This window comes from Lolium rigidum, chromosome 3 (genome assembly GCF_022539505.1).
Source record: "Lolium rigidum isolate FL_2022 chromosome 3, APGP_CSIRO_Lrig_0.1, whole genome shotgun sequence".
Taxonomy (NCBI): domain Eukaryota; kingdom Viridiplantae; phylum Streptophyta; class Magnoliopsida; order Poales; family Poaceae; genus Lolium; species Lolium rigidum.
In genome coordinates, this window is record NC_061510.1 from 218,512,874 (window position 1) to 218,539,156 (window position 26,283).

At 43.4% G+C, this 26,283-nt stretch overlaps 1 protein-coding gene across 1 annotated transcript; it reads left to right on the forward strand.

Annotated features, from left to right (window-relative positions):
• Positions 1–13,435: 13,435 nt before the first annotated feature.
• On the forward strand, positions 13,436–20,254 carry LOC124703010 (oligouridylate-binding protein 1B-like). Its single transcript, XM_047235213.1, has 12 exons — positions 13,436–13,807; positions 16,474–16,535; positions 16,778–16,880; positions 17,550–17,626; positions 17,721–17,782; positions 17,912–17,999; positions 18,081–18,156; positions 18,255–18,285; positions 18,391–18,510; positions 19,154–19,239; positions 19,336–19,509; positions 19,628–20,254. Exons 1-12 carry the CDS (start codon positions 13,640–13,642, stop codon positions 19,913–19,915), a joined length of 1,335 nt encoding a protein of 444 aa, XP_047091169.1. The 5' UTR covers positions 13,436–13,639; the 3' UTR covers positions 19,916–20,254.
• The last annotated feature ends 6,029 nt before the right edge of the window (positions 20,255–26,283 follow it).

Here is a 26,283-nt window from a genome sequence, read left to right on the forward strand (position 1 = left end):
GAAAGTTGCGTACATATCTGAGGATCATGCTAGTAAATTGGCTTAATTTTCTGAGCTACCTACAGGGAGGTAGACCCAGATTCGTGACAGCAAAGAAATCTGGAACTGCGCAGTAATCCAAATCTAGTACTTACTTTTCTATCAAAGACTTTACTTGGCACAACAAAACTTAAAACTAAGATAAGGAGAGGTTGCTACAGTAGTAAACAACTTCCAAGACACAAATATAAAACAAAAATACTGGAGTAAAAACATGGGTTGTCTCCCATAAGCGCTTTTCTTTAACGCCTTTCAGCTAGGCGCGAAAGTGTAACTCAAGTAACATCGAGAGATGAAGCATCAACATCATAATTTGTTCTAATAATAGAATCATAAGGTGACTTCATTCTCTTTCTAGGGAAGTGTTCCATACCTTTCTTGAGAGGAAATTGATATTTAATATTACCTTCCTTCATATCAATAGTAGCACCAACGGTTCGAAGAAAAGGTCTTCCCAATATAATGGGGCAAGATGCATTGCATTCAATATCCAAGACAACAAAATCAACGGGGACAAGGTTATTGTTAACCATAATATGAACATTATCAACTTTCCCCAAAGGTTTCTTTTTAGCATTATCGGCGAGATTAACATCCAGATAACAATTCTTCAATGGTGGCAAGTCAAGCATATCATAGACTTTTTAGGCATAACGAAATACTTGCACCAAGATCACATAAAGCATTACAATCAAAATCTTTGACTCTCATTTTAATGATGGGCTCCCAACCATCTTCTAGCTTTCTAGGAATAGAAGTTTCAAGTTTTAGTTTCTCTTCTCTAGCTTTTATGAGAGCATTTGTAATATGTTTTGTGAAAGCCAAATTTACAGACGCTAGCATTGGGACTCTTAGCAAGTTTTTGCAAGAACTTTATAACTTCAGAGATGTGGCAATCATGAAAATCTAAATCATTACAATCTAAAGCAATGGGATTATCATCCCCAAGGTTGGAAAAAATTTCAGCAGTTTTATCACAAGCAGTTTCAGCAGTTTTAGCAGTTTCAGTTAATTTTGCGCGCTTTGCACTAGGAGTAGAAGCATTGCCAACACCAATTATTTTACCATTGATAGTAGGAGGTGCAGCAACATATGAATCATTAGCATTGCTAGTGGTGGTAATAGTCCAAACTTTAGCTACATTTTCCTTTTTAGCTAGTTTTTCATTTTCTTCTCTATCCCACCTAGCACGCAGTTCAACCATTAATCTTATATTCTCATTAATTCTAACTTGGATGGAATTTGCTGTAGTAACAATTTTATTTTCAATATCCCTATTAGGCATAACTTTTGATTTCAAAAGATCAACATCAGAGGCAAGACTATCAACTCTAGAAACAAGAATATCAATTTTTTTGAGCTTTTCCTCAACAGATTTGTTAAAGGCAGTTTGTGTACTAATAAATTCTTTAAGCATGGCTTCAAGTCCAGGGGGTGTATTCCTATTATTGTTGTAAGAATTCCCATAAGAATTAGCATAACCGTTACCATTATTATAAGGATATGGCCTATAGTTATTACTAGAATTGTTCCGATAAGCATTGTTGTTGAAATTATTATTTTTAATGAAGTTCACATCAACATGTTCTTCTTGGGCAACCAATGAAGCTAATGGAACATTATTAGGATCAACATTAGTCCTATCATTCGCAAGCATAGACATAATAGCATCAACCTTATCATTCAAGGAAGAGGATTCTTCAACAGAATTTACCTTCTTACCTTGTGGAGCTCTTTCCGTATACCATTCAGAGTAATTAACCATCATATTATCAAGAAGCTTTGTTGCTTCACCAAGAGTGATGGACATAAAGGTACCTCCAGCAGCTGAATCCAATAAATTCCGCGAAGAAAAATTTAGTCCTGCATAGAAGGTTTGGATGATCATCCAAGTAGTCAGTCCATGGGTTGAGCAATTTTTAACCAGAGATTTCATTCTTTCCCAAGCTTGAGCAACATGTTCATTATCCAATTGTTTAAAATTCATTATGCTACTCCTCAAAGATATAATTTTAGCAGGGGGATAATATCTACCAATAAAAGCATCCTTGCATTTAGTCCAGGAATCAATACTATTCTTAGGCGAGAGATAGCAACCAATCTTTAGCTCTTCCTCTTAATGAGAAAGGAAACAATTTTAATTTTATAATGTCACCATCTACATCTTTATACTTTTGCATTTCACATAGTTCAACAAAATTATTGAGATGGGCAGCAGCATCATCAGAACTAACACCAGAAAATTGCTCTCTCATGACAAGATTAAGTAAAGCAGGTTTAATTTCAAAGAATTCTGCTGTAGTAGCAGGTGGAGCGATAGGTGTGCATAGGAAATCATTATTATTTGTGCTAGTGAAGTCACACAACTTAGTATTTTCAGGGTTGGCCATTTTAGCAGTAGTAAATAAAGCAAACTAGATAAAGTAAATGCAAGTAAACTAATTTTTTTGTGTTTTCGATATAGCAAACAAGACAGTAAATAAAGTAAAGCTAGCAACTAATTTTTTTGTGTTTTGATATAATGCAGCAAACAAAGTAGTAAATAAAATAAAGCAAGACAAAAACAAAGTAAAGAGATTGAGAAGTGGAGACTCCCCTTGCGGCGTGTCTTGATCTCCCGGCAACGGCGCCGTAAAATATGCTTGATGGCGTGTATTTCACACGTTCGTTGGGCAACCCCAAGAGGAAGGTATGATGCGCACAGCAGCAAGTTTTCCCTCGGAAAGAAACCAAGGTTTATCGAACCAGGAGGAGCCAAGAAGCACGTTGAAGGTTGATGGCGGCGGGATGTAGTGCGGCGCAACACCGGAGATTCCGGCGCCAACGTGGAACCCGCACAACACAACCAAAGTACTTTGCCCCAACGAAACAAGTGAGGTTGTCAATCTCACCGGCTTGCTGTAACAAAGGATTAACCGTATTGTGTGGAAGATGATTGTTTGCGAGAGAAAATAGTAAAAACAAGTATTGCAGCGAGATTTGTATTTCAGTATTAAAGAATGGACCGGGGTCCACAGTTCACTAGAGGTGTCTCTCCCATAAGATAAAAGCATGTTGGGTGAACAAATTACAGTCGGGCAATTGACAAATAGAGAGGGCATAACAATGCACATACATGACATGATAAGTATAGTGAGATTTAATTGGGCATTACGACAAAGTACATAGACCGCCATCCAACCGCATCTATGCCTAAAAAGTCCACCTTCGAAGTTATCATCCGAACCCCTCCAGTATTAAGTTGCTAACAACGGACAATTGCATTAAGTATGGTGCGTAATGTAATCAACAACTACATCCTCGGACATAGCGCCAATGTTTTATTCCTAGTGGCAACAAGCACAACACAACCTTAGAACTTTTCGTCACTCTGTCCCGGTGTCAATGCGGCATGAACCCACTATCGAGCATAAATACTCCCTCTTGGAGTTAAAAGTAAAAACTTGGCCGAGCCTCTACTAGTAACGGAGAGCATGCAAGATCATAAACAACACATATGTAATAACTTGATAATTAACATGACATGGTATTCTCTATCCATCGGATCCCGACAAACACAACATAGAGTATTACGGATAGATGATCTTGATCATGTTAGGCAGCTCACAAGATCCAACAATGAAGCACAATGAGGAGAAGACAACCATCTAGCTACTGCTATGGACCCATAGTCCAGGGGTGAACTACTCACTCATCACTCCGGAGGCGACCATGGCGGCGTAGAGTCCTCCGGGAGATGAATCCCCTCTCCGGCAGAGTGCCGGAGGAGATCTCCAGAATCCCCCGAGATGGGATCGGCGGCGGCGGCGTCTCGGCAAGGTTTTCCGTATCGTGGTTTTTCGCATCGGGGGTTTCGCGACGGAGGCTTTAAGTAGGCGGAAGGGCGAGTCGGGGGCCGGACGAGGGGGCCACACCATAGGGCGGCGCGGGCCCCCTAGGCCGCGCCGCCTTGTGGTGTCGCCACCTCGTGGCCCCACTTCGTATGTTCTCCGGTCTTCCGGAAGCTCCGTGGAAAAATAGGCCCCGGGTCTTTGTTTCGTCCAATTCCGAGAATATTTCGTTACTAGGATTTCTGAAACCAAAAACAGCGAGAAAACGAGAACCGGCACTTCGGCATCTTGTTAATAGGTTAGTTCCAGAAAATGCACGAATATGACATAAAGTGTGCATAAAACATGTAGGTATCATCAATAATATGGCATAGAACATAAGAAATTATCGATACGTCGGAGACGTATCACTCCGTTCTGGCACCCTGCCGGGACGGGGATTTGGAGGAGATCATCGCCATCTCCATCACTGACGCCTCTCCATCAACCATCCATGATTCCTCATCCATGTGTGAGTAATTCCCCGCTGTAGGCTGTAGGGGATGGTAGCGATTGGATGAGATTGGTCATGTAAGAGCTATAAGATTGTTATGGGCATAGTGCCTAGTATACATTGTTAGTATTTTTGACATTATTGCAACTTGCTATGCGCAATGCTTATCACTTTGCGTCCGAGTGTCATGATCTCAGATCTGGACATGTTATTGATTCATGAGGATAATTATTGTTTTTTTATCATATCTGCAAGTTGTATACACATATTGTTGTCCGGAACCCGAGGCCCCAAAGTGACCAAGAATTGGGATAACTGGAGGGGATGGATATGATGTGAGGATCACGTGTGTTCATGGAGTGTTAATGCTTTGCTCCGGTACTCTATTAAAATGAGTACCTTAATTACCAGTAGTTTCCCTAGAGGCCCCGCTGCAACGGGCTGGTAGGACAAAAGATGTCGTGCAAGTTTCTCATTGCGAGCATGCACGACTAAATACGAACACACACCTATGGATATATTATGCTAGGATGCTTTTATCATTATCATTTGCAATGCCTATGTCTTGCTATTACATGGACTCTCTCATTCATGCAACGCCCATTCATCCATATCTGTGCCTACAGTATTTTAATCTTGTTGTCTACTGCAATCATCGTTACTGTTGTTTTTATTTCGCTACTGCTGTTACTTCACTACTCCCACTGCCATAAAATTGATAAACTATTGTGAGCAAGTCTATTTTTAGGTGCAGGTGAATTGACAACTCATCTGTTAAAGCTTATAAATATTCTTTGGCTCCCCTTGTGTTGAATCAATAAATTTGGGTTTTACTTCGCTCGAAGACTATTGTGATCCCCTATACTTGTGGGTCATCAGAGGGCGAGGCTTCCGGTTGCGGCGGTGCCATGCAGTGTAGGCTCCGGCCTGCGACGTGGGTCAGGCGAGATGGGCCTGGGTGTCGGCCCCCTCCAATCCAGGTAGCAGTGGTTTTCAAGGGAAGCGGTGCTTAGCTAGCTTGAGTTGTAGCGGTGTGTCACCAGATCTAGCAAAGTCTAGCTTGTCAGGGTTGCCGGCAGCGAGGAAAGTGGTGGCCACTGCATTGCGATGGCGTGGTCGTGACGTATAGGGTATGCATGCTGGCTCTAGCCGTCTACTGCAGGGTTGGTGGCCATTAAGATCCAGGTGAAAGCTTACTCGGATTTTGAATGTCAGAGGTGGCGGCGTCCGTGGGCTTCATTGCCCTTATTGGAGGCACCGCTGGCACGTAGAGGAGTGATGATGACGACACCGGTGGGCAACATCGACGATAACCCTTGTTCTCAGTGGTGGTGGTGGTGGTGTGTGTGTGTCCCGTTTGTGTTCGTAGCCAGGTTGGCTATTTGACCCTCGAGATGGCCGGGTTCCATAATGTTTGACAATTGTGTTTTTATCAGTTTGAGGCTAGTTTCCCATTAATTAGCCGTCCAATTCTCTTCTGTTTTAAAATTACAACGAGGTAATATTTCCCCTTTCGTTTAAAAAAGTGTCCAGCCGGCGTTTGCTTCATTTTGTTCATCAGCAACGAACTGAGCTGGAGGTCACAATTTTTTTCACTCATGTTGGCTGATGCGGGGTTACCCCGGATCAGCTCAATTATAGCCGGTATGAAATACTCCTAGGGGTTGTTTGGTTCAGGGGGTATCCGTTAGGGGATGAGGGCACCCCCCCAACCACCTGGTTAGGGATAGCCATTTTTCCTGTTTGGTTGAGTGTGAGGGACGAGCCATTTTTTTTGTTTGGTTGGCAAGATAAAATGTGGTTGGGGATGAGGGATGAGGAGTGGATATGGCGTAATGGTGACCTCTTTGATTTTATGGTGAAATTGCCACTATAAGAATATAAGGAATAAGTCAACAAGAGTAATTTTGAAATAAGATAGATTTCTAGAAATTTTATAGTCTAATATCACAATTCTACAATATACTAAATGTTACTTAGCCTATCTAAAACTATTACATGCCATAGTTCAACAAGTTTATACACCACATAGTTCATTGTTGAGTTGTCATTCAAAGTCACAAGTCAATACAACTTGTGGCCTAATGCTTGGTTGTCATCAAAAGGGCAAGTCAAGTACCACATGCAAGAAGCCTTCAACCTTCGGCTTCTCCATCACTTGGATCAATAGTTGGAACAAAATCTGGAAATGTATTTTTCACATACCTAGCAACCCAAATCATCTTTTGTTCATTCTCCAACACTTGGAACACCGTTGCAGTACGAGGATTCTCCACCAAGTAGTCATAGTAATGGGCAAGAAAATCCAAACCAAAACCTAGGAATGTTTTCATGTTCTCCCAGAGCAGGTGGAGAGTTGGTGTTGGTGTTAGCCGTCTTCTCTATAGCAACAACAAGTCTTTCACTACAAGCCAAGAGAGTTGCTTGCAGCCCCTCATCTGTAGAAGGGTTAGTTTTGAACTTTTTCGGTTTGGGAGCCGAGGACTCACCCACATTCTGTGATTTTCCAACTTCATCGGGCGTGGCAACTACCTCTTCATCAAGATGAACCACATTATTTGATGCTAGAGGCTCACTTGAGCCTCTAGCATATTACCCCGTGGCCATGCTTCCTCCATGAATTGTAGCCATTTCTTCAAAATGCTCAATAGGCTTGTTAAGGAAAGGTTCATCGTGGTCCTAAAAAAATCCAGCAACTATTAAGGCATGAAATAGCTTATTTCAACAAGTATTATGCACTATAAATTTTTTACAGCAAGATATATGCAGAAATGAACCAATTCCAGCAATATATATGCATAGAAGGACATATTCCAGCAACTATTAAGGCATGACATAGCTCAGTATGTAGGCATAAAACGACACATTCCAAGACATAGCTCAGTATATAGGCAGTATATAGGTAATAAGCATCAAGACATACTAGAATATGGTTTGTGTAATGCTCATGGTCAAGAACAATCATAAACTTCTCTTCATCCCCTACTAGCCCACTCAATTGCTTCAGTTTCATTATTTTCTGATATTTCCTTCTCCATGTTCTATTGTGATTACTGATCTCTGTGTCAGTCAAGCTAAGATGAAAATGATCATTCAAAGCTTTGGCACACGCAACATAGTGACATTTCTTGAAGCCAGTAGATGTTCTAGTCCCCTTTGCAACACCGCCACATAGGTTAGCAAGCATGTATGCTGACTATGTTGACATGGTAGGTGTCCATGCAACTTGCTTAGTTTCCATTTCCTACAATGTTAGACATAAATAACACATGCATATTGTAAATTTCAGCAACAATTTGGCCGTACAGATACATTTCAGCAATACAATTATCTCCATATAATGTTGTTTCAGAGAGGGAGGGAGGTACCTGTCGCCCTCGTCGCATGTTGTCTCCCGGCACCGCACCACGAGTTCTTGCTGCCACCGCCCCTCGAATTTTGCCCGACGGCTTGGTTATCGAACGACAGAGTGAGGAGAGCCGGGAAACAGTATAAGGTCGGGGATTTTCTTTTCTCTGCGCAGGTGGTGAGAGAGCGAATCCGCGCGAAATATTTTTTCCAGCTGAGGCTAGCGCGGGAGCCAGAAGTGGTTGGCCTCATCCGCGACATTTTACCGGATGAGTTGAGCCACTGTTTTGGAGGAATGTTCGTGGAATCTGGTTACCCTCATCCCCTCTCGCCTGTAAACCAAACGTCTGGCAATCACATTTTTAGTAGCTACTGTAGACAATATTGGAACCCTAAAATTATGTGTTGTATTGCTTGGACCCTCTGTAGTATATATAGAGATACAATGGAAGGAAATAGACTTGTAGTATAAGATAATAACCCCTACATATTATACTTCTAACAACTACCACTAATCACTTGATGATATTCTCTGAACCAAACATCCTCCTAGACTAGCAGGTTCATGGGTTGGATCTTTTTCCTGCGGTCGCGCTTTGTTTCATTGGTGAAACAACAATCGGCGCTTACTTATAATTGACAGAAATCTTCTGAAAAATCTGACCATAGCAAAACCTTTGCCGAGTTTCAAGGCAAATATACTCGGCATAGAGGGTTTGCTGACAGGGTCTTCACCGAGCCCCTTTTGCCGAGTGTACCATTGGTAAACGCTTTGCTGATTATATATTTTGATTTTGCCTTTGCCGAGTAATTGTCATACTCAAAGATTGAAAATGCGGTAGTGATAGTCCGATGCACTTCTTGCCCCATAAATGATAATAAATCCATAATATTGGCATGTCCGTTTAAATGATAAATCCATAATATACGGTCGCAGTTCAAATGATAAATCCGGGAGACGATTGCACATATTGACATGTCCGTTTATTCATGTGTAGAGTATGCGTCTACCTAGCTACTCCGTAGTCCGTACGTTACAGCACGCACGAACGCAGGAGCGTCGACGGCTAGCTAGCTGGAAGCTGGAGGTACGGGATAGCTCGTCAGGCGCAGCGCGGCATGGGGATGCGGCAGACGTCGAAGAGGCGCCGAGCGTTGGGGCTGTGGATGTATGCCCCGTAGTTGGGGCTGCGCGCGTACCCGCACAGGCATCCCATCTGCGCCCGGAGCGCTCCGCAGCAAGCCGGCGGCACCGGCCCGCCGAACAGCGTCGGCCCAGCGCACGGCGTCAGCTGCGACGGGTTGCACGCCGCCGCCGACTCGGCCTCGGCGCTCCCGGCGGCGGCTGTGGCTGCGGCGATCGCCACGATAGCGGCGAGGGCCACGACGGCAGCCCCAATCGACTTCATCCTGATGAATAGCGACGCTACGTACCGACGGAGATGTGACGAGACGAGGATGGTTGCTACTGTACTTGCTAGCTGCTGCTACTTATAGCGGCCAGGCCATCTGGCCATGGCGCCGTGGCATGGCGAAACGGAGCGGCGCAGGGCGCAGCGCCGCGGATGGACCGTATGCATGCCCGTGCATGCATGGCATGTGTCGACGATGACGCCCGGCGCCTTGGACGCACACGCGCGCGCCGCTGACTGGAGATCGGCGAGACGATCAGCTCGGCACCAACTCTAGTTAGGTGGCCGTTGCGTTGCGATCCAGTTAAATCTCGTCTCGAGTATGTTTCTGCAGACTAACCGAGATCGTCCGGCGGCGAACCGCACGTCGCCGGCCATGGCGCTCCCAGATTGGGGTGAATCCATTTGTATTGTATAACTTGGAGCATGTCCTCGCATCCGGCACCCCGGCCCAGTGCAGCATAACCAAGGGTGCATTTTAAGCATCTGGCAAGTTTTTTCGATAAATAGCATATATTAATATTGTTGAGATACTAATTACATCGCAATAATGTCATGCGCAAATGGCATAAAGGATGCACATATCAAAAAAAAATTACAAAAAAAGTCCCGCTAGACTGATCAATTTCTTGAAACAACAACACTGACGCCACCAAGACAACACCAGAAGATTAGCTTCTTCATAAGCGACGTCTCCAAAAAAGAAACAATGCACAAACACTGTCATCGTTCGATCATAGATCTTAGATTTTCACCCTAAAAAAAATCATCACTCTCAAAACAATGCCTTCAACAAGAACATTGTCAGGCACAACCAATTAATACCAGATCTTGGATTTTCACCCTGAAAGATAAGACTCTGAACTTCTCCTGTGCAGTCGACCCGACATACATGTCGTTGTTTCAAGTTACGAAGCACCAAGCCAATTCCCCATCACCACCAAGATCGACCACCATTGATATTCCGCCGATCTCGGCTTTCATGACCTTCTCCACAAGCACCATGGAAAGAAAACGAGCTCCATGATATTAACAGCCAGCAGAGCTTCGAAACGCTCCCTCTAAAACTGAACGGTTAGATAAAAAATATGGGTCCGCACAACCGAAACCACCCAATCCAGCAATCTTCAGGCATTATTTGCACAATGAATTTCACCGGATAGGCCTTCCGAAACACGACAATCCATCCAGATTGATGAGAACAAGCATCCAACAGATCTTCAACTTGATGTGAGAAGAATCCGAGGACCGTCTTCCTTATTTAGATAGGACACCAACGACGCCAACCATCTCGGCAAGTATCTGACAAGTAGTGGTTTGTTCTCTCAGTCTGGTCAAACCGCCTCATAGTGTTGTGGACATGTCTGGTGCTTGGCTAAATACTTTTTCTCTCGGAGCAGCCCAAGTTTATCTTTTTTTTCCTATAAAGAATGTTTTATTACTCTAAAGGTTTAAGGCTGTCTTAGTGGAGGGGCAGCTGCATGCTGTATGATTTGAAAAACTAGAAATGATGCATGCTTTCGGATCCGCTTTCGTGATGATCATGCAATTATGATTCAGACTGTAGAAAAATGCTCAATTCTTGGACTCTCCTGCAGAAAACCAGGGGCGAAAGGCTTGAAGATGGAGTGAAAATGTTAGATTATTTTCAAGTAAATTTAATTATCGAAAGAATATCACATATACACTAGCATACAACCATGCACATCAGACTAATCACATCTCGTAGTTATGAATATGAAACAAGTACTAATGCAAGGTAAGAGATGATGATCACGTACATCACAGACGGGTAGGTCGCTCCAGCAACAACATCACCATGATAGTTCTCGATGTCGCCCATGGTGTTGTCAAATTCACCGGATCTATCGAGGAAGCACACAAACCGGCGAAGAAAAGCTCAAACAACACCGAGCGGTCGCATCGAGATTCCTCCCCCTGGCGCAGGTTCCATCCACCCCCACCCCCCCATAGCGGTGGCGGGAATCTCAGGAAATTCAGATATTTCCATTTGTAGATACTTTATATACATATATATATATATTCATCTCAGAAATTGCTCAGATTTTTCCACATCATCCTTACAGGTGGGTCCCAATTGTAGATTAACTATCAATTCACGTTTTATTTAAGATTAGTTCACATTGCAAAAAACCCTGCAGTGGAGTGGCACATTTTTGCTACCAATATGAAAGTGGTAGTTTTCCGTAATTTAAGCACAAATATGGTAGTTTTATGGTGTAGTTTTCCGTAATTTAAGCACAAATATGGTAGTTTTATGGTGTCAACTTAATCAAGATACATACAAAGATATGTTCCATAGGTGATGTTTGTAGGATATTGGATGACGAGGGGTTGCCCACACCAATGTCTAGAAGAAGGACACCATGGTAAGAAACACATATGGACTTGCGTTCTCACAAAAACCGGAGGGATGTAATTTCCAATAAAGAGAAACTAGGAGTCTCTATCTTGTCTTTTAACTTGGTTATTAGGTCAAGTGAAGATTCCACCAGATAAATCAATCTCTTTAATCCTTCGCTCAATAATTGCATCAAATAAAAATTTCCACTTGATAATCTTTTTAACCTTATTTGCCGTAGAGTTTCTAAACGGTGGCACCATGAATCCAACATTATCCTTGGCCGAAGGGTGTTCCCCTCCATGCTTGTGTTCCATGCATGAGCACCTGAGCATATTCATCCTGCTAGCCGACGTGCCATTTAGGAGGATCTTCAATCTCAGTACCGTGCCTTACATGTGCATTGCCCCAAGTGGACGAGACGGGTGGCCTTGCGTTAAGGCACGGTCTTAGAAAAACAATAGTGGAGAAGGACTGGATCATATTTTGTTTTCTGTTCTGAGGTCCCATTTGTTAAGTGTGAGGAACATGTTGCATTTTTTATTTTATCTTAGGCTCATCTTTGTAATTGTATGCCCACCGCTTTGACTAATACAGTTTTTGCGTCGGACCTTTGCATGTTCAAAAGAAAACTTCATTCTCTTACTCGCCAATCTCACTACTTTTGGGTGGATCAGTCTTTTGTAGGGCAATTTTTCTCATCTTCTTTGCTATGAGCTCTCCTCTAACCGATCTCGGCATTGTCAGTGTGCATGTCAAAATTTGTACTTTTTGGTGACTTGCTCTTATCAAATTTGCATGCTGCTCATTCTCCATTTTCCTTCTTTTCTCTTTTGTTCATTTGTGTTACCAGCTAGAGTCATTCCGCGCAACGGTGTCATGAACTTAATTAACTATTAATTCTCCCTCGAACATAGTCCCTCCCACCTTGCTCCAATGTGTCTTTTGGTTTGATCCAGATCATTATATACTAAGTACTAGATTTATCTAAATTTAGATGTATTAGAAATGTCTAATTAAATTTAAATTTTAAAAAATGTAGTGTAAGATAATTTTTATGGGACGGACGGAGGGAGTAACTAACTCCCTAGTCAAAGAAGCTCCCAATCTCATTACGAATTCTGCTTCTACTTGCTGACTGTCCTAATGTAGATCATGACAGAAGGCCCGTCATTTAGAGAGAACCCGCATGAGATGTGCGCGTTATTGCATTAAGCTGAAGAACGGACCAAGATGCTTCGTCATTTTGAAGGCAACATTCAAATTAGTGATAGCTACTAGTAGTATCAAACAGAGCGAATGCTACTCCATTGCTGTGTAACCTGTCTTAATTGAAATAGATTCGAAAAAACAGACATGCTTTTTAACATCCGAAACAAATCTAACACGCAGGCAGGCAGTGCAATATTTTGTACTAGGCATGATTGTGCAAGTCTGCTGTGCCGGTAGATGCCCAACCAACGCAGCGACCGCACGCGGGGCACGGAGTCGTCTGACACGCAGCAGATCCTGACCGTCCTTCCAACCCTATCCACTCCCTCCGCCTTCCCTCCGTGCACCTCGTCCACAAACACCGGGGCAGCCGGTCTCCGCGCTCTCCGCCCCTGTCACGCGGACCCCGCTTGCCAGCCCGGGATGACGCCCTGACCGCAACGTCAGCAGCATCGGCGCACGAACACCGGGCCCTGCGCTCCTGTTCCGCTGCGGCGCCCGTGTTCCGCAGACAACAGAACTTCCCAGTCACACCCTCGGAGTCTTCCTAATTTACACAAAGAGACGTGCACCAATCATTGTCTCGCGCCGGTCAGAAGCCAGTAGCAATACTCCGCTTCAACATTCGTACTAATCTGCGGAAAGAAGATAATTTAGGGGGTTGCGTGTAAATAGTGCTTGCTGCAGGAAAAATATCCTTTTCTTCCTTCCTTCCTTCCCCAGCTCGCCCACCCCACTCTCGCCTCGCTCCTCTTCACTTCCTTCCCCCCTCGGCTTCGAGGGTTTTTTTTTCTTTATTTTTTTCTTCTTTTTTCCGGTTCTTCTCCTTTTTATTTTCCACTTCGATTCCATTTCTTCCGTTTGGGTTGGATTAATCCGGCCAACCCAGACCCCCTAATAATCGATCTCCCTGACCCGGAAGGCGGGCCGGGGATCGATCGCCATGCAGCAGCGGATGAAGCAGGCGGCGGCGCAGCAGCAGCAGCAGCAGATGATGCAGCAGGCGCTCCTCATGCACCAGCACCAGCACCAGCAGCAGCACCAGGCGGCCGCCGGCCCGCCCATGTTCCCGGCGCACCACCCGCACCCGGGCCTCGTCGCCCCGCAGCAGGTCGGTTCCTTAACTTCCCTTTTCGCGGCTCGATCGCTCCCGTTTGCGCCGGGTTGCTGTGTTTCCGACGTTTCCGGGGCTCGATTTGGGGGTTCTCGCGGCTGGTGCCAGTTAGGCGTTTCGGTTGCATGTTCTACTGTAGTCGGATTCAGGCCTCTCGATCGATTGGGCTATTATTCGGTTCAGACCTTGGGGATTCGGTTGCTTCCATGTCGGGATTTTCTATTCTATTTCCTGCCTTCTTCCTCCGCGGAGTTCGTGGGCTCTCTTCGCTCGGACCGTGCCCGTGCGGGGAAATTTAGTTCGTCTGTTTGCATGATTTCTGGAATTAGGGTATTCCTCGGACTCTAGGAGGTGATTCCGACTGTATCTCAGATCTTCTCTGCTCTTCTAAGCTAAGTAGCTAACCTACAAACTAGTACTCCGTATTAGGTTTTGGCTCTTGTTTTTAGGCTATTTACGCCCAGTCCGCGTGGAATTAGGTGCGTGTCGCTAACTGCGTGCGCCTGTCATTTACAATTATTTTTAAGGTCATTACAAATGAGATCATGTACGTGTTTACAACACTGACCTAGTGTATGTTTGTGCTGGAGTTTTATGTGATAATATTGTCAGCGACATAGTGTTAGATAATCTCGTGCTCTCGGTGTTAGAGCAAACTATATCAGATCCCTTAGAAATTTATCGTCTAAAATGATTTTAGAGTATCCTCTAAAACTGTATTAGAGGATATGGAGGCTGCAACTTTTTCACATCATCTAAAACTGCATCCTCTATATCTTTTTTCCTGTACTTGCCACATATGCGTGCATATAAGTTTATTTAAAATCCAATTCTACATCAAATTTGACCGAATCTTTCATCAATTAAACCAACATCTCAAACTCAAATATATCATGCGAAATATAGTACTACTAATTCAAACATAGCACATGAAACATAGATCAAATTGAAAACGACACCCTGTAGCATAGTTCTAATTAGAACACCCTGTAGCATATTGCTGCTCTTTTTACTTCTTCGATTTCTTATTCTTCTTCTAGAACTACTCGAGATGCCGTCTGTACTCCACCGGAGGGTGGCAGGCTGGCAGCTAATCACTCACGGTATCGGACAGTGTCCTTTGTACCCGACGGATGATTCACGACTTAACGTTGTCATCCTTGAACATTGTCTTGCCCTTCTCCTCGTCTAGGTCAGCCATCTCCTCATCCTTCTCGGACTCCTCGACTGCCTTTTGATGGGCCTTGAGGTGGAAGTTGGCGCTGGCCTCTGCCTCTGAAGCGGTGATTGCCATGGCCAGCTAGGAGTCATCGTCCTTCTCCGAGGAAGCCGAGAGCCTGTCTCAGTCAGTGGAGTCGTAGGATACGTTGAACACCTGCTGTGGTGCGGGGCTGAAAAGTCCCCGCCGCCAAAGAATATCGACATAGAGGCTCCTCTTTTTCCCGCCCTCTCCTCTTTATTTGTAGCCTAGAGGCGGGTTTAGAGGGTCCTCTAAATTTTTTATGGATAGAGGATCTGAGAGAGTGGTTCTTTTGCACCTCCTCCTTTATTATAGCAGTTCTTATAGGGAATGGGGTGTTTTAGGGAATCTGCTAGAGTTGCTATTAGTTTCTTAACTTTGAAGTGGGAATTATACAGTCAGAACTGTGAATGAGTTTGGAGTGCCTGTGAAGCTCGGATGGAAATTTTCTGCCAATTAAGTCACCATTTGAGGCGTTTTTTATAAGAAATAAAGCGCCCTTTATCGAATATTTTTAAGGCGTTTTGGTTTAATTTTTCTGTTTGGTCATAAATAAGTGCTTGGCAAGTGGCGACTGACATACAACTGTATAATTCTTGCACTGTTGATCAGTTCAGTGTGCACTTCAGTATTGACTCTTAGTGCATAGGTTGCATTAATGCTCAGCCCCAATATTCTGTTAATATTTGTATGATATGGTTACGTGTAGCTGTTCCAAGTGATAGCAAGTGAATACAGTTGCATCTTTTAGGAATCAGTTGTGCAAAGTTCTGCTAAACATGTTCATATTAGATGTATTTTGCAATAGTGTAACTTTTGCCTCTCGATGAGGACATTCAACTGTTCCTTACATGCTAATAGTATTGTATAGCTATTCCTTTCAGCTTGCCTCCACTCATAATTCAATAGTGCAAGAAATCTACGTAACGTTGAAATCAGCCGCAGTATTCTGTTAATACTTGTATGGTATGGTTACCTGTAGCTGTTCCAAGTGCTAGCAAGTGAATATGTTGCATCTTATGGGAATCAGTTGCGCAAAGTTCCGCTAAACTTGTTCATATTAGATGCATTTTGCAGTAGTGCAACTTTTGCCTTCCACTGAGGACATTCAAGTGTTTCTTACATGCTGATAGTATTGTATAGCTATTCATTTCAGCTTACCTCAACTCATAATTCAGTACTGCAAGAAATCTAAGCAACATACATGCAACAACATATTGTAGATCTGTATAGCTTTCCTGAATCATGTATCCTGTAAGCAAGGGAACTTGCTTGGTGTCCGTTACTCCTTTGCGTACCTTAATGCATTCATACTGTTCCATTCGATTCTGGTGTTGATTTACATACTTTTACTGTTTGTTTTAATCCTTTTCCTTCAATAATCTTAGGGCTATATTGTGCTTATGACACTTGTGTTTTGCAGATAGAGCCCATTGTTAGTGGAAACCTTCCACCTGGCTTTGATTCAAGTTCATGCCGCAGCGTGTAAGTGTGGATTATTTGATACTTCTGGTTACTTCGTACCCTAAATAATGAATCACTGAAAAAACACTACTTTATACAAACAAGATACGTATCTGTAAAATGTTGGCTCGTTTGCTTACATTCTCAAATTGGATATGTTCTTCAGATTGCCTGATTATCTGGATCAAGTTTTCTTCTGCTTATTTTTACACCAAGCTGCACACATTTCTCTTTGTGGTACTAATCATTGATATTCTTAATAGGTATGTTGGCAATATCAGTCTTCAAGTCACGGATTCACTACTCCATGAGGTTTTCCAAAGTATTGGTCCAGTAGAAGGGTGCAAGCTCATCAGGAAAGAAAAGGTGACTTGTGCTCTTTCAGACAAAACTAGCTGGGCCTTTCTTTTATGTCTAGACTATGTTTTCCTTACAATAGAAAACATTTTCTTACCAGCCATGATGCATATTCTCAGACAAAAAGGTTTATGTTGTCAGTAGTGACTATTTGATTCGTTGGTATAATTGCATTTATTTTGCGCATAATTGGTTGAGATTCGAGAACCCTACTGTGTGAGCTTTATGTGACTGTTTTGGAGTATTTGTTGGGATTGGCATGGTAGATAAATTCCATAAACCCTAGTTCTGTGCAACTACCTGCAAGGAAGCTTTCAGATGTTGGCTGGCTATGTTTGATTAACAAATGTTCACATGGGACGGCTAGATGTATAACTCAATTGGCCTCTTGTTAGGACCTTAGCTTTCTATTTTAGTAATGCCTGTCTTCTCTCTCTTGAAAAAATCATAGCATGCTCCATTTTTTGTGTGTCCTTCACTTAATCTGCTACTCCCTCCGATTCATATTACTTGTCGCTAATATATATGTATCTAGAACTAAAATGGGTCTAGATACATCCATATTGGCGACAATTAGTATGAATCGGAGGGAGTACTATAGTTTGTTGAACGGCTAACGCTGTATTCGTTGTTGCTTGTGTTTATAAGCTATTCACCTTGGTGCTTTTTAACTTGCAGTCATCTTTTGGTTTTGTTGACTATTATGACCGTAGATACGCTGCGCTTGCAATTGTGTCACTCAATGGTAGACAGCTGTAAGTGTTTGTTTTTCAATATTAATTATCTATACACACACTTATTAATGCCCTGCCTTTCACATTAATATTTCTTATGATACTGAATTACCAGGGTTGGCCAGCCAATAAAAGTCAATTGGGCATATACAAGTACCCAGAGAGAAGATACATCAGGTTTTGAACTGAAAGATGATCTAAATGTTCCATTGTATTTAATTCTTCTTTACAGTGTCTGTGTGTGCATCCTCATGCATATGATTGCGAGTCTCTTGAAACTGAGGTCTAATCTGTTTATTCTTGCAGGTCATTTTAACATCTTTGTCGGGGATCTTTGCCCGGAGGTCACGGATGCTGCTTTGTTTGCTTTTTTCTCGGCATATTCTACATGCTCGTAAGTGTTTGACATCTCTGCATCTAGCCCCGTTTGTACACTTCATTGTGCCGTATCACTTCATCTTGGTAACCTGTGCAGAGATGCTAGGGTTATGTGGGATCAGAAGACTGGACGATCCCGAGGGTTTGGTTTTGTTTCCTTTAGAAATCAGCAGGTAGTGTTACTATGGTAACTTAAACATTAATATGAACTGTGGAGTATTGTTATCTTATTTGAACTGCTATTTCATCATCTTATTTTGTTTATCGACAGGATGCACAAACTGCCATAAATGAATTGAATGGTGCGCTCCCTTTTGCTTATTGCTAGCCATGTCTTAGTCTAGAGTTACCGAATTAGCTTCAGTCAGTGATGCAATGATAATGGCTGTTTTTTTGTGTGTGTTCAGGAAAGTGGCTTGGCAACCGCCAAATTCGTTGTAATTGGGCAACAAAGGGCGCTAATGCTGGTGAGGAGAAGCAAACTACAGACTCCAAGGGTATGGTAGAGTTGATAAATGGACCATCAGGTGAATATACAGACTTTTTGTGCCTGAGGTGCTTGTTTTAATTTAATACTCCCTCCGTACCATGAAACATGTCTTAACTTTCTCTAAATTTGGATGTATCTAGACACTAAATAGTATGTGGATACATCAAAATTTTGACAAAGTTGAGACATATTTCATGGGAAGGAGGTAGTAGTTTAGATGCTTGTATGATATGGAACAAGTTAAGGAGGAGCTTAGTTCTGGCTTTACTTCGTTTGTTATTCAGTTTGTTAGTGGAACTGCTAGATTTTGTAGCTCGCTTGTGCCAAGTTAGCTAGCATGCATATAGAGACAGTGAGTTGGCTCATATTGCAACGTAGCTTTCCTGTAAGCAGCCTGCAGGCTGACTGTACCCAAAAATCTGGTTGAAATTTGAACGAAACCTCCTGACTTTCCCACAAAAAATAAACAAATTGAACCTTGGAGTTGAATTTACTTTACAAAGTTCTGCTACATTGGGATGGAATATCACTTCAACGTAACAGTTCCATTCTTAATATTTGATAGACGATGAATTAAAATATATTTCTTCTCACAGAGTCAATTTGCATAATCCTCTAGTGCATTTAGTCACTTTCCAGAAACTGACAAGTGAAATATTTTCGTTGTTCTTGTTTTACAGAAGCTGGCAAAGAGAATGCAAACGAAGATGGCCCTGAAAATAACCCACACTATACGACTGTTTATGTTGGCAATCTTCCCCATGATGTAATTTCTATGTTCCAATTTAATTTTTGGTTGTGCTTCCTATTGTGTCTTCTTATATGTTTGGTCATCGCTAACTTGTTGGTTTTTGTTTACTAGATCAACAGCAATGACGTGCATCGATTTTTTCATTTACTCGGGGCTGGCTCAATTGAGGAGGTCCGCGTAACACGTGATAAAGGTTTTGGCTTTGTGAGGTATAGCACCCATGAAGAAGCTGCAGTAGCAATTCAGACGGGTAATGGCCAACTTATTGGTGGGAGGCAGATCAAGGTATTTTGTCTTCAGATGTCACCATTTCCACAAATAATAGCCCATTTTGACCTATTTACTAAAGTTCATCTGATATAACAGAGGTGATTGATTATCCATATCTGTTCAAATCTTGCAGTGCTCTTGGGGAAGCAAGCCAACTCCACCTGGGACGGCATCTGCGCCTCTGCCCCCTCCGGCATTAACGCCATACACCCCTGGCGTGTCGGCAGCTGACCTCTTCTACGAGCGATCCCTCGCGCTGAGCAAGATGGCTGCTAACCCAGGTCTGATGGGTCAGCACGCTTCCCTGAGGCAGGCTGCTATGGGTATGGGCGCCGGAGCCAGCCAGGCCATCTATGATGGTGGCTTCCAGAGCGTCAACCCTCAGCAACAGCAACAACAGCAGCAGCTCATGTACTACTGAGTGGCTTTGTGAAGCAAGTTTGACGACGACGACAACGACGCCCTCCCCTCCTAATATATATACATAGTACATGAAGCCTCACAAGGGCTTTTTCTTCTCTTTTTAAAATCTGTATTATCCCCACCTAGTAATTTACTATCCTCTGGTGCTGTTGACTTTGGTTTCTGGATCCAGCTATATATATTACGACTGTAGAACATATGTATTCCTAACGTGCCAAGAGTTCGGGTAGTTCCCTGGCTTATACATTCCCATGCCTTGTTTGGGTCCTCGTTGTTTCATGGAGGCAACCTGCCAAACTGTTTACATAAGCTGCTCAGCTGTGTAGCTCACATTTTACATCTTCGTCTGTCGAGATTTTGTTCAAGTGCATTCTTGAGGTAGTGTGGAGTGTCGTTCTGCACATTTTTCAACATCCTCGCTTCAGGTAGTGTGCGAGTATTGTTTTGCACATTGCTTACAGACAAGATTTGTTATCCTTCTTTGTGTTTGTGTTTGTTGAAGCGGATGTAATAAAAACTGTGGCAGTGCATAGGCTCGCTATGTTGAAGCGGAGTTGGTCGGCTCAGACTTGTTCAAATAACGCCCAAAACTGAAACTCGGTTTGACACAAAACTTTGCAAGTTTGTCTGTTTAGATCAGTAAAACTGTTCAACATATAACATCATAGCTTAGCATCATAACTTCTATATACAATTGTTCTTGATTGTTTGGGCATGTATGTTACATCATCACCACAATAAATGACATATTATGACACCACATCAAGCAGTGACGTAGAGTAATAGGTTGTTGATGAACTTCAACACTCCCTCCGCCCCAAGATATTTTACGAAGCCTAGGAGTATACTTAGGGCATCTCCAGTGGCGCGACGTATTTTAATGTCCGCGAGCGTTCGTTTGCGTCGCGCTGCGGACGCAAAAATGATCGTTTTTGTCCGCGCGTCCGTTTGCGTCTGGGGTCTGCTCCAGCGGGGCGACACATTTAATATTTTTTTTCCTTTTTTCCCTCTTCTCCATTTAAACATAGTTTCAAATATAACATTTTGAAACATGATTTTACACAAACTAACACATAGTTTGTAACATGGTTTACACAAACTAACACATAGTTTGAACCATGGTTAACACAAATATAAAAATTTAAAAAATAGCCAGTTGTGTTGATTTCCGTATGTTCGCTGCTAAGAAAGAACATTCAAGGGCACCCAGTCACCCAAACTGGAAAATCCAGCGGGAGGAGATGGTGCCCTTGTTGTTTCTACCGATGAAGCGAACATCCAGAAACCTCGACTACTGGCTTCGTCTGGCCCGTAGCCAGATTCGCTGCAAAGAAAGAACACTCAACGTTCTAACTATCGGTGTCGGAGCCGGAGTCGTCGGTGTGGTAGTGCCTGCGGCAGGCTGTGTCGTCGAACACCTTGACGATCATCTCGCCGTCCCCCTCGTAGAGGAAGGTGAGCTGGCAGCCGGGCTCGAGGTCGAGGTCACGGGCGAACTTGTCCCACCCCGTGTGCAGGTACATCTTGCCCTGCCCGTCGAACAGGACCTCCACGGTCCAGCGGCAGAGCTGCAGCTCGGCCTCCCGTAGCCGCAAGTGCGCCGGCTCGACGCCGTCGACGAACTCGGCGAACTTGTCCGGTAGCCGCTTGATGGCGAGTGGGTCGTCGTCGATGCGGAGGAGGAACTCGAAGCAGCGCTCCTCCTGCGAGGACGAGGAGGGCGCAGGCGACGGCGAGCGTGGGGCCGTAGCTGCTCCACCACGGCGGCCCCTGCCCCGGCCACGGGGGCGCCCAGGGCCGCGGCCTCGACCGCCTCGCCGGCCACCAGGACCGGCCATGGACTTCCTCGCGGGCTTGGCTGCGTCGCAGGAACACCTAGGCGGCGCTACGGTCGAGCTTTGTGGCGGCTAGGGTTTCTTTGGAGGAGTGGATGAGGAAGAAGAACGCGCGCCCCCTTTATATAGGCCGGTGGCATGCGGTGGCCGCGGGACGCGTGGCGTCGCCATTAACCTGGTTGGCGGAGGTGGGCGGCCGCTCGGCAGCCGAGGCGTCGTCGCCATTAAAGTGGCGCAGTGTGCCGAAGCGATGCAGCGACGCAGCTTTGCAGCCGATGCAGTCGCTGGCGCGTTTGAGAAGACGCATCGACGCAGGGTCGCTGCCAGGCGGGCCAGCCGAAGCGTCCGCCAGACACGACGTCCGCCGAGACGCATCGCTGGCGCATATTTGGGCCAGGTTTGCGTCTCCGCGGACGGCCCGGTCACTTTGCGTCGCCCCGGTGGAACAGACCCCAGACGCATTTCCGGTCACGGCGGACGAAAACGGTCGCTGAGCGTCCGTTTGTGTCGCGCCGCTGGAGATGCCCTTATAGTGAACATAGCATATGGCTGTGACCAATTAATTCGAGTTAGATGGAGTAATCATGAACGATCTGTTCACGTAGATGAAAGATTAATGCTACCTCTACCTTAGAGCATGTCTAACAGGCCTCGTATTTCTCTGCCCCGTATAACGCGAGTATTTGGCCCTGCTCACGGAAGAACCATTCCGTCTAGCAGACCCCGTATTTCGTCCCGTATTTTTTAAAATTAAAACCCCGGGAAATTTATCGATAGTTCATTGATACGTCCCAAACTTTTCTATAATTTCTTATGTTCCATGCTACTTTTATGATGATACTCACATGTTTTATACACATTATATGTCATATTTATGCATTTTCCGGCACTAACCTATTGACGAGATGCCGAAGAGCCAGTTGTTGTTTTCTGCTGTTTTTGGTTTCAGAAATCCTAGTAAGGAAATATTCTCGGAATTGGACGAAATCAACGCCCAGGGTTCTATTTTTGCACGAAGCTTCCAGAAGACCGGAGAGGAAACGAAGTGGGGCCACGAGGTGGCGACACAACAAGGCGGCGCGGCCCAGGCCTTGGCCGCGCCAGCCTGTTGTGTGGGCCCCCCGTGGCGCCTCCTGACCTGCCCTTCCGCCTACTTAAGGTCTTCGTCGCGAAACCCCCAGTACCGAGAGCCACGATACGGAAAACCTTCCAGAGACGCCGCCGCCGCCAATCCCATCTCGGGGGATTCAGGAGATCGCCTCCGGCACCCTGCCGGAGAGGGGAATCATCCCCCGGACGTCTCTTCATCGCCATGATCGCCTCCGGATCGATGTGTGAATAGTTCACCCCTGGACTATGGGTCCATAGCAGTAGCTAGATGGTTGTCTTCTCCTCATTGTGCTATCATGTTAGATCTTGTGAGCTGCCTATCATGATCAAGATCATTTATTTGTAATCCTACATGTTGTGTTTGTTGGGATCCGATGAATATTGAATACTATGTCAAGTTGATTATCAATCTATCATATATGTTATTTATGTTCTTGCATGCTCTCCGTTGCTAGTAGAGGCTCTGGCCAAGTTGATACTTGTGACTCCAAGAGGGAGTATTTATGCTCGATAGTGGGTTCATGCCTCCATTAAATGCTGGGACGGTGACGAGAAAGTTCTAAGGTTGTGGATGTCTTGTTGCCACTAGGGATAAAACATCGATGCTTTGTCTAAGGATATTTGTGTTGATTACATTACGCACCATACTTAATGCAATTGTCTGTTGTTTACAACTTAATACTAGAGGGGGTTCGGATGATAACCTGAAGGTGGACTTTTTAGGCATAGATGCATGCTGGATAGCGGTCTATGTACTTTGTCGTAATGCCCTGATTAAATCTCATAGTACTCATCATGATATATGTATGTGCATTGTTATGCCTTCTTTATTTGTCAATTGCCCAACTGTAATTTGTTCACCCAACATCTCGCTATCTTATGGGAGAGACACCACTAGTGAACTGTGGACCCCGGTCCTATTCTTTACATCTGAAATACAATCTGCTGCAATTGTTCTTTACTGTTCTTCGCAAACAACCATCATCATCCACACTATACATCTAATCCTTTGTTTACAGCAAGCCGGTGAGATTGACAACCTCATTGTTACGTTGGGACAAAGTTCTGTGATTGTGTTGTGCAGGTTCCACGTTGGCGCCGGAATCCACGGTGTTGCGCCGCACTACACTCCTCCGCCATCAACCTTCAACGTGCTTCTTGACTCCTACTGGTTCGATTACACCTTGGTTTCTTACTGAGGGAAACTTGCTGCTGTGCGCATCACACCTTCCTCTTGGGGTTCCCAACGGACGTGTCAACTACACGCATCAAGCAAATTTCTGGCGCCATTGCCGGGGAACTGAAGAAAAGTTACACCACAAAGATTTCTAACTCCAACGTCAACTACACACCAGCAACTAAATTTCTGGCGTCGTTGCCGGGGAGATCAAGACACGCTGCAAGGGGAGTCTCCACATCCAATCTCTTTACTTTGTTTTTGTCTTGCTTTACTTTATTTACTGCTTTGTTTGCTGCATTATATCAAAACACAAAAAAATTAGTTGCTAGTTTTACTTTATTTACTGTCTTGTTCTCTATATCAAAAACACACAAAAAATTAGTTACTTGCATTTACTTTATTTAGTTTGCTTTATTTACTACTGCTAAAATGGGTACTGTTGAGAATACTAAGTTGTGTGACTTCACTAGCACAAATAATAATGATTTCCTATGCACACCTATTGCTCCACCTGCTACTACAGCAGAATTCTTTGAAATTAAACCTGCTTTACTGAATCTTGTTATGAGAGAGCAATTTTCTGGTGTTAGTTCTGATGATGCTGCTGCCCATCTTAATAATTTTGTTGAACTATGTGAAATGCAAAAGTATAAGGATGTAGATGGTGACATTATAAAATTAAAATTGTTTCCTTTCTCTTTAAGAGGAAGAGCTAAAGATTGGTTGCTATCTCTGCCTAGAAATAGTATTGATTCATGGACTAAATGTAAGGATGCTTTTATTGGTAGATATTATCCTCCCGCTAAAATTATATCTTTGAGAAGTAGCATAATGAATTTTAAGCAATTAGATAATGAACATGTTGCTCAAGCATGGGAGAGAATGAAATCTTTGGTAAAGAATTGCCCAACCCATGGACTGACTACTTGGATGATCATCCAAACCTTTTATGCAGGATTGAATTTTTCTTCGCGGAACCTATTGGATTCAGCTGCTGGAGGTACCTTTATGTCCATCACTTTGGAGGCGGCAACAAAGCTTCTTGATGATATGATGACAAATTACTCTGAATGGCACACGGAAAGAGCTCCACAAGGTAAGAAGGTAAATTCTGTTGAAGAAACCTCCTCCTTGAGTGATAAGATTGATGCTATTATGTCTATGCTTGTGAATGGTAGATCTAATGTTGATCCTAATAATGTTCCTTTAGCTTCATTGGTTGCCCAAGAAGAACATGTTGATGTGAATTTCATTAAAAATAATAATTTCAACAACAATGCTTATAGGAATAATTCTGGTAACAACTATAGGCCATATCCTTCTGCTAATGGTAATAGTTATGGTAATTCTTATGGGAATTCTTACAACAATAATAGGAGTGTACCCCCTGGTCTTGAAGCCATGCTTAAATAATTTATTAGTACACAAACTGCTTTTAACAAATCTGTTGAGGAAAAGCTCGATAAAATTGATATTCTTGCTTCTAAGGTTGATAGTCTTGCCTCTGATGTTGATCTTTTAAAATTGAAAGTTATGCCTAATAAGGATATTGATAATAAGATTGTTACTACAGCAAATGCCATCCAAGTTCGAATTAATGAGAATATTAGATTGATGGCTGAATTGCATGCTAGGTGGGAAAGAGAAGAAAATGAAAAACTAGCTAAAGAGAATAATGTAGCTAAAGTTTGGACTATTACCACCACTAGTAATGTTAATGATTCACATGTTGCTACACCTCCTACTATCAATGGTAAAATAATTGGTGTTGGCAATGTTACTACTCCTAGTGCAAAGCGTGCAAAATTGCCTGAAACTGCTAAAACTGCTGAAATTGATAAAACTGCTGAAATTTTTCAAAATATTGGGGATAATGATCCCATTGCTGTAGATCATAATGGTTTAGACTTTGATGATTGTCACATCTCTGAAGTTATAAAGTTCTTACAAAAGCTTGCTAAAAGTCCCAATGCTAGTGCTATAAATTTGGCCTTTACAAAACATATTACAAATGCTCTCATAAAAGCTAGAGAAGAGAAACTAAAACTTGAAACCTCTATTCCTAGGAAGTTGGAAGATGGTTGGGAGCCCATCATTAAGATGAGGGTCAATGATTTTGATTGTAATGCTTTATGTGATCTTGGTGCAAGTATTTCTGTTATGCCTAAGAAAATTTATGATATGCTTGACTTGCCACCATTGAAAAATTGTTATTTGGATGTTAATCTTGTTGATAATGCT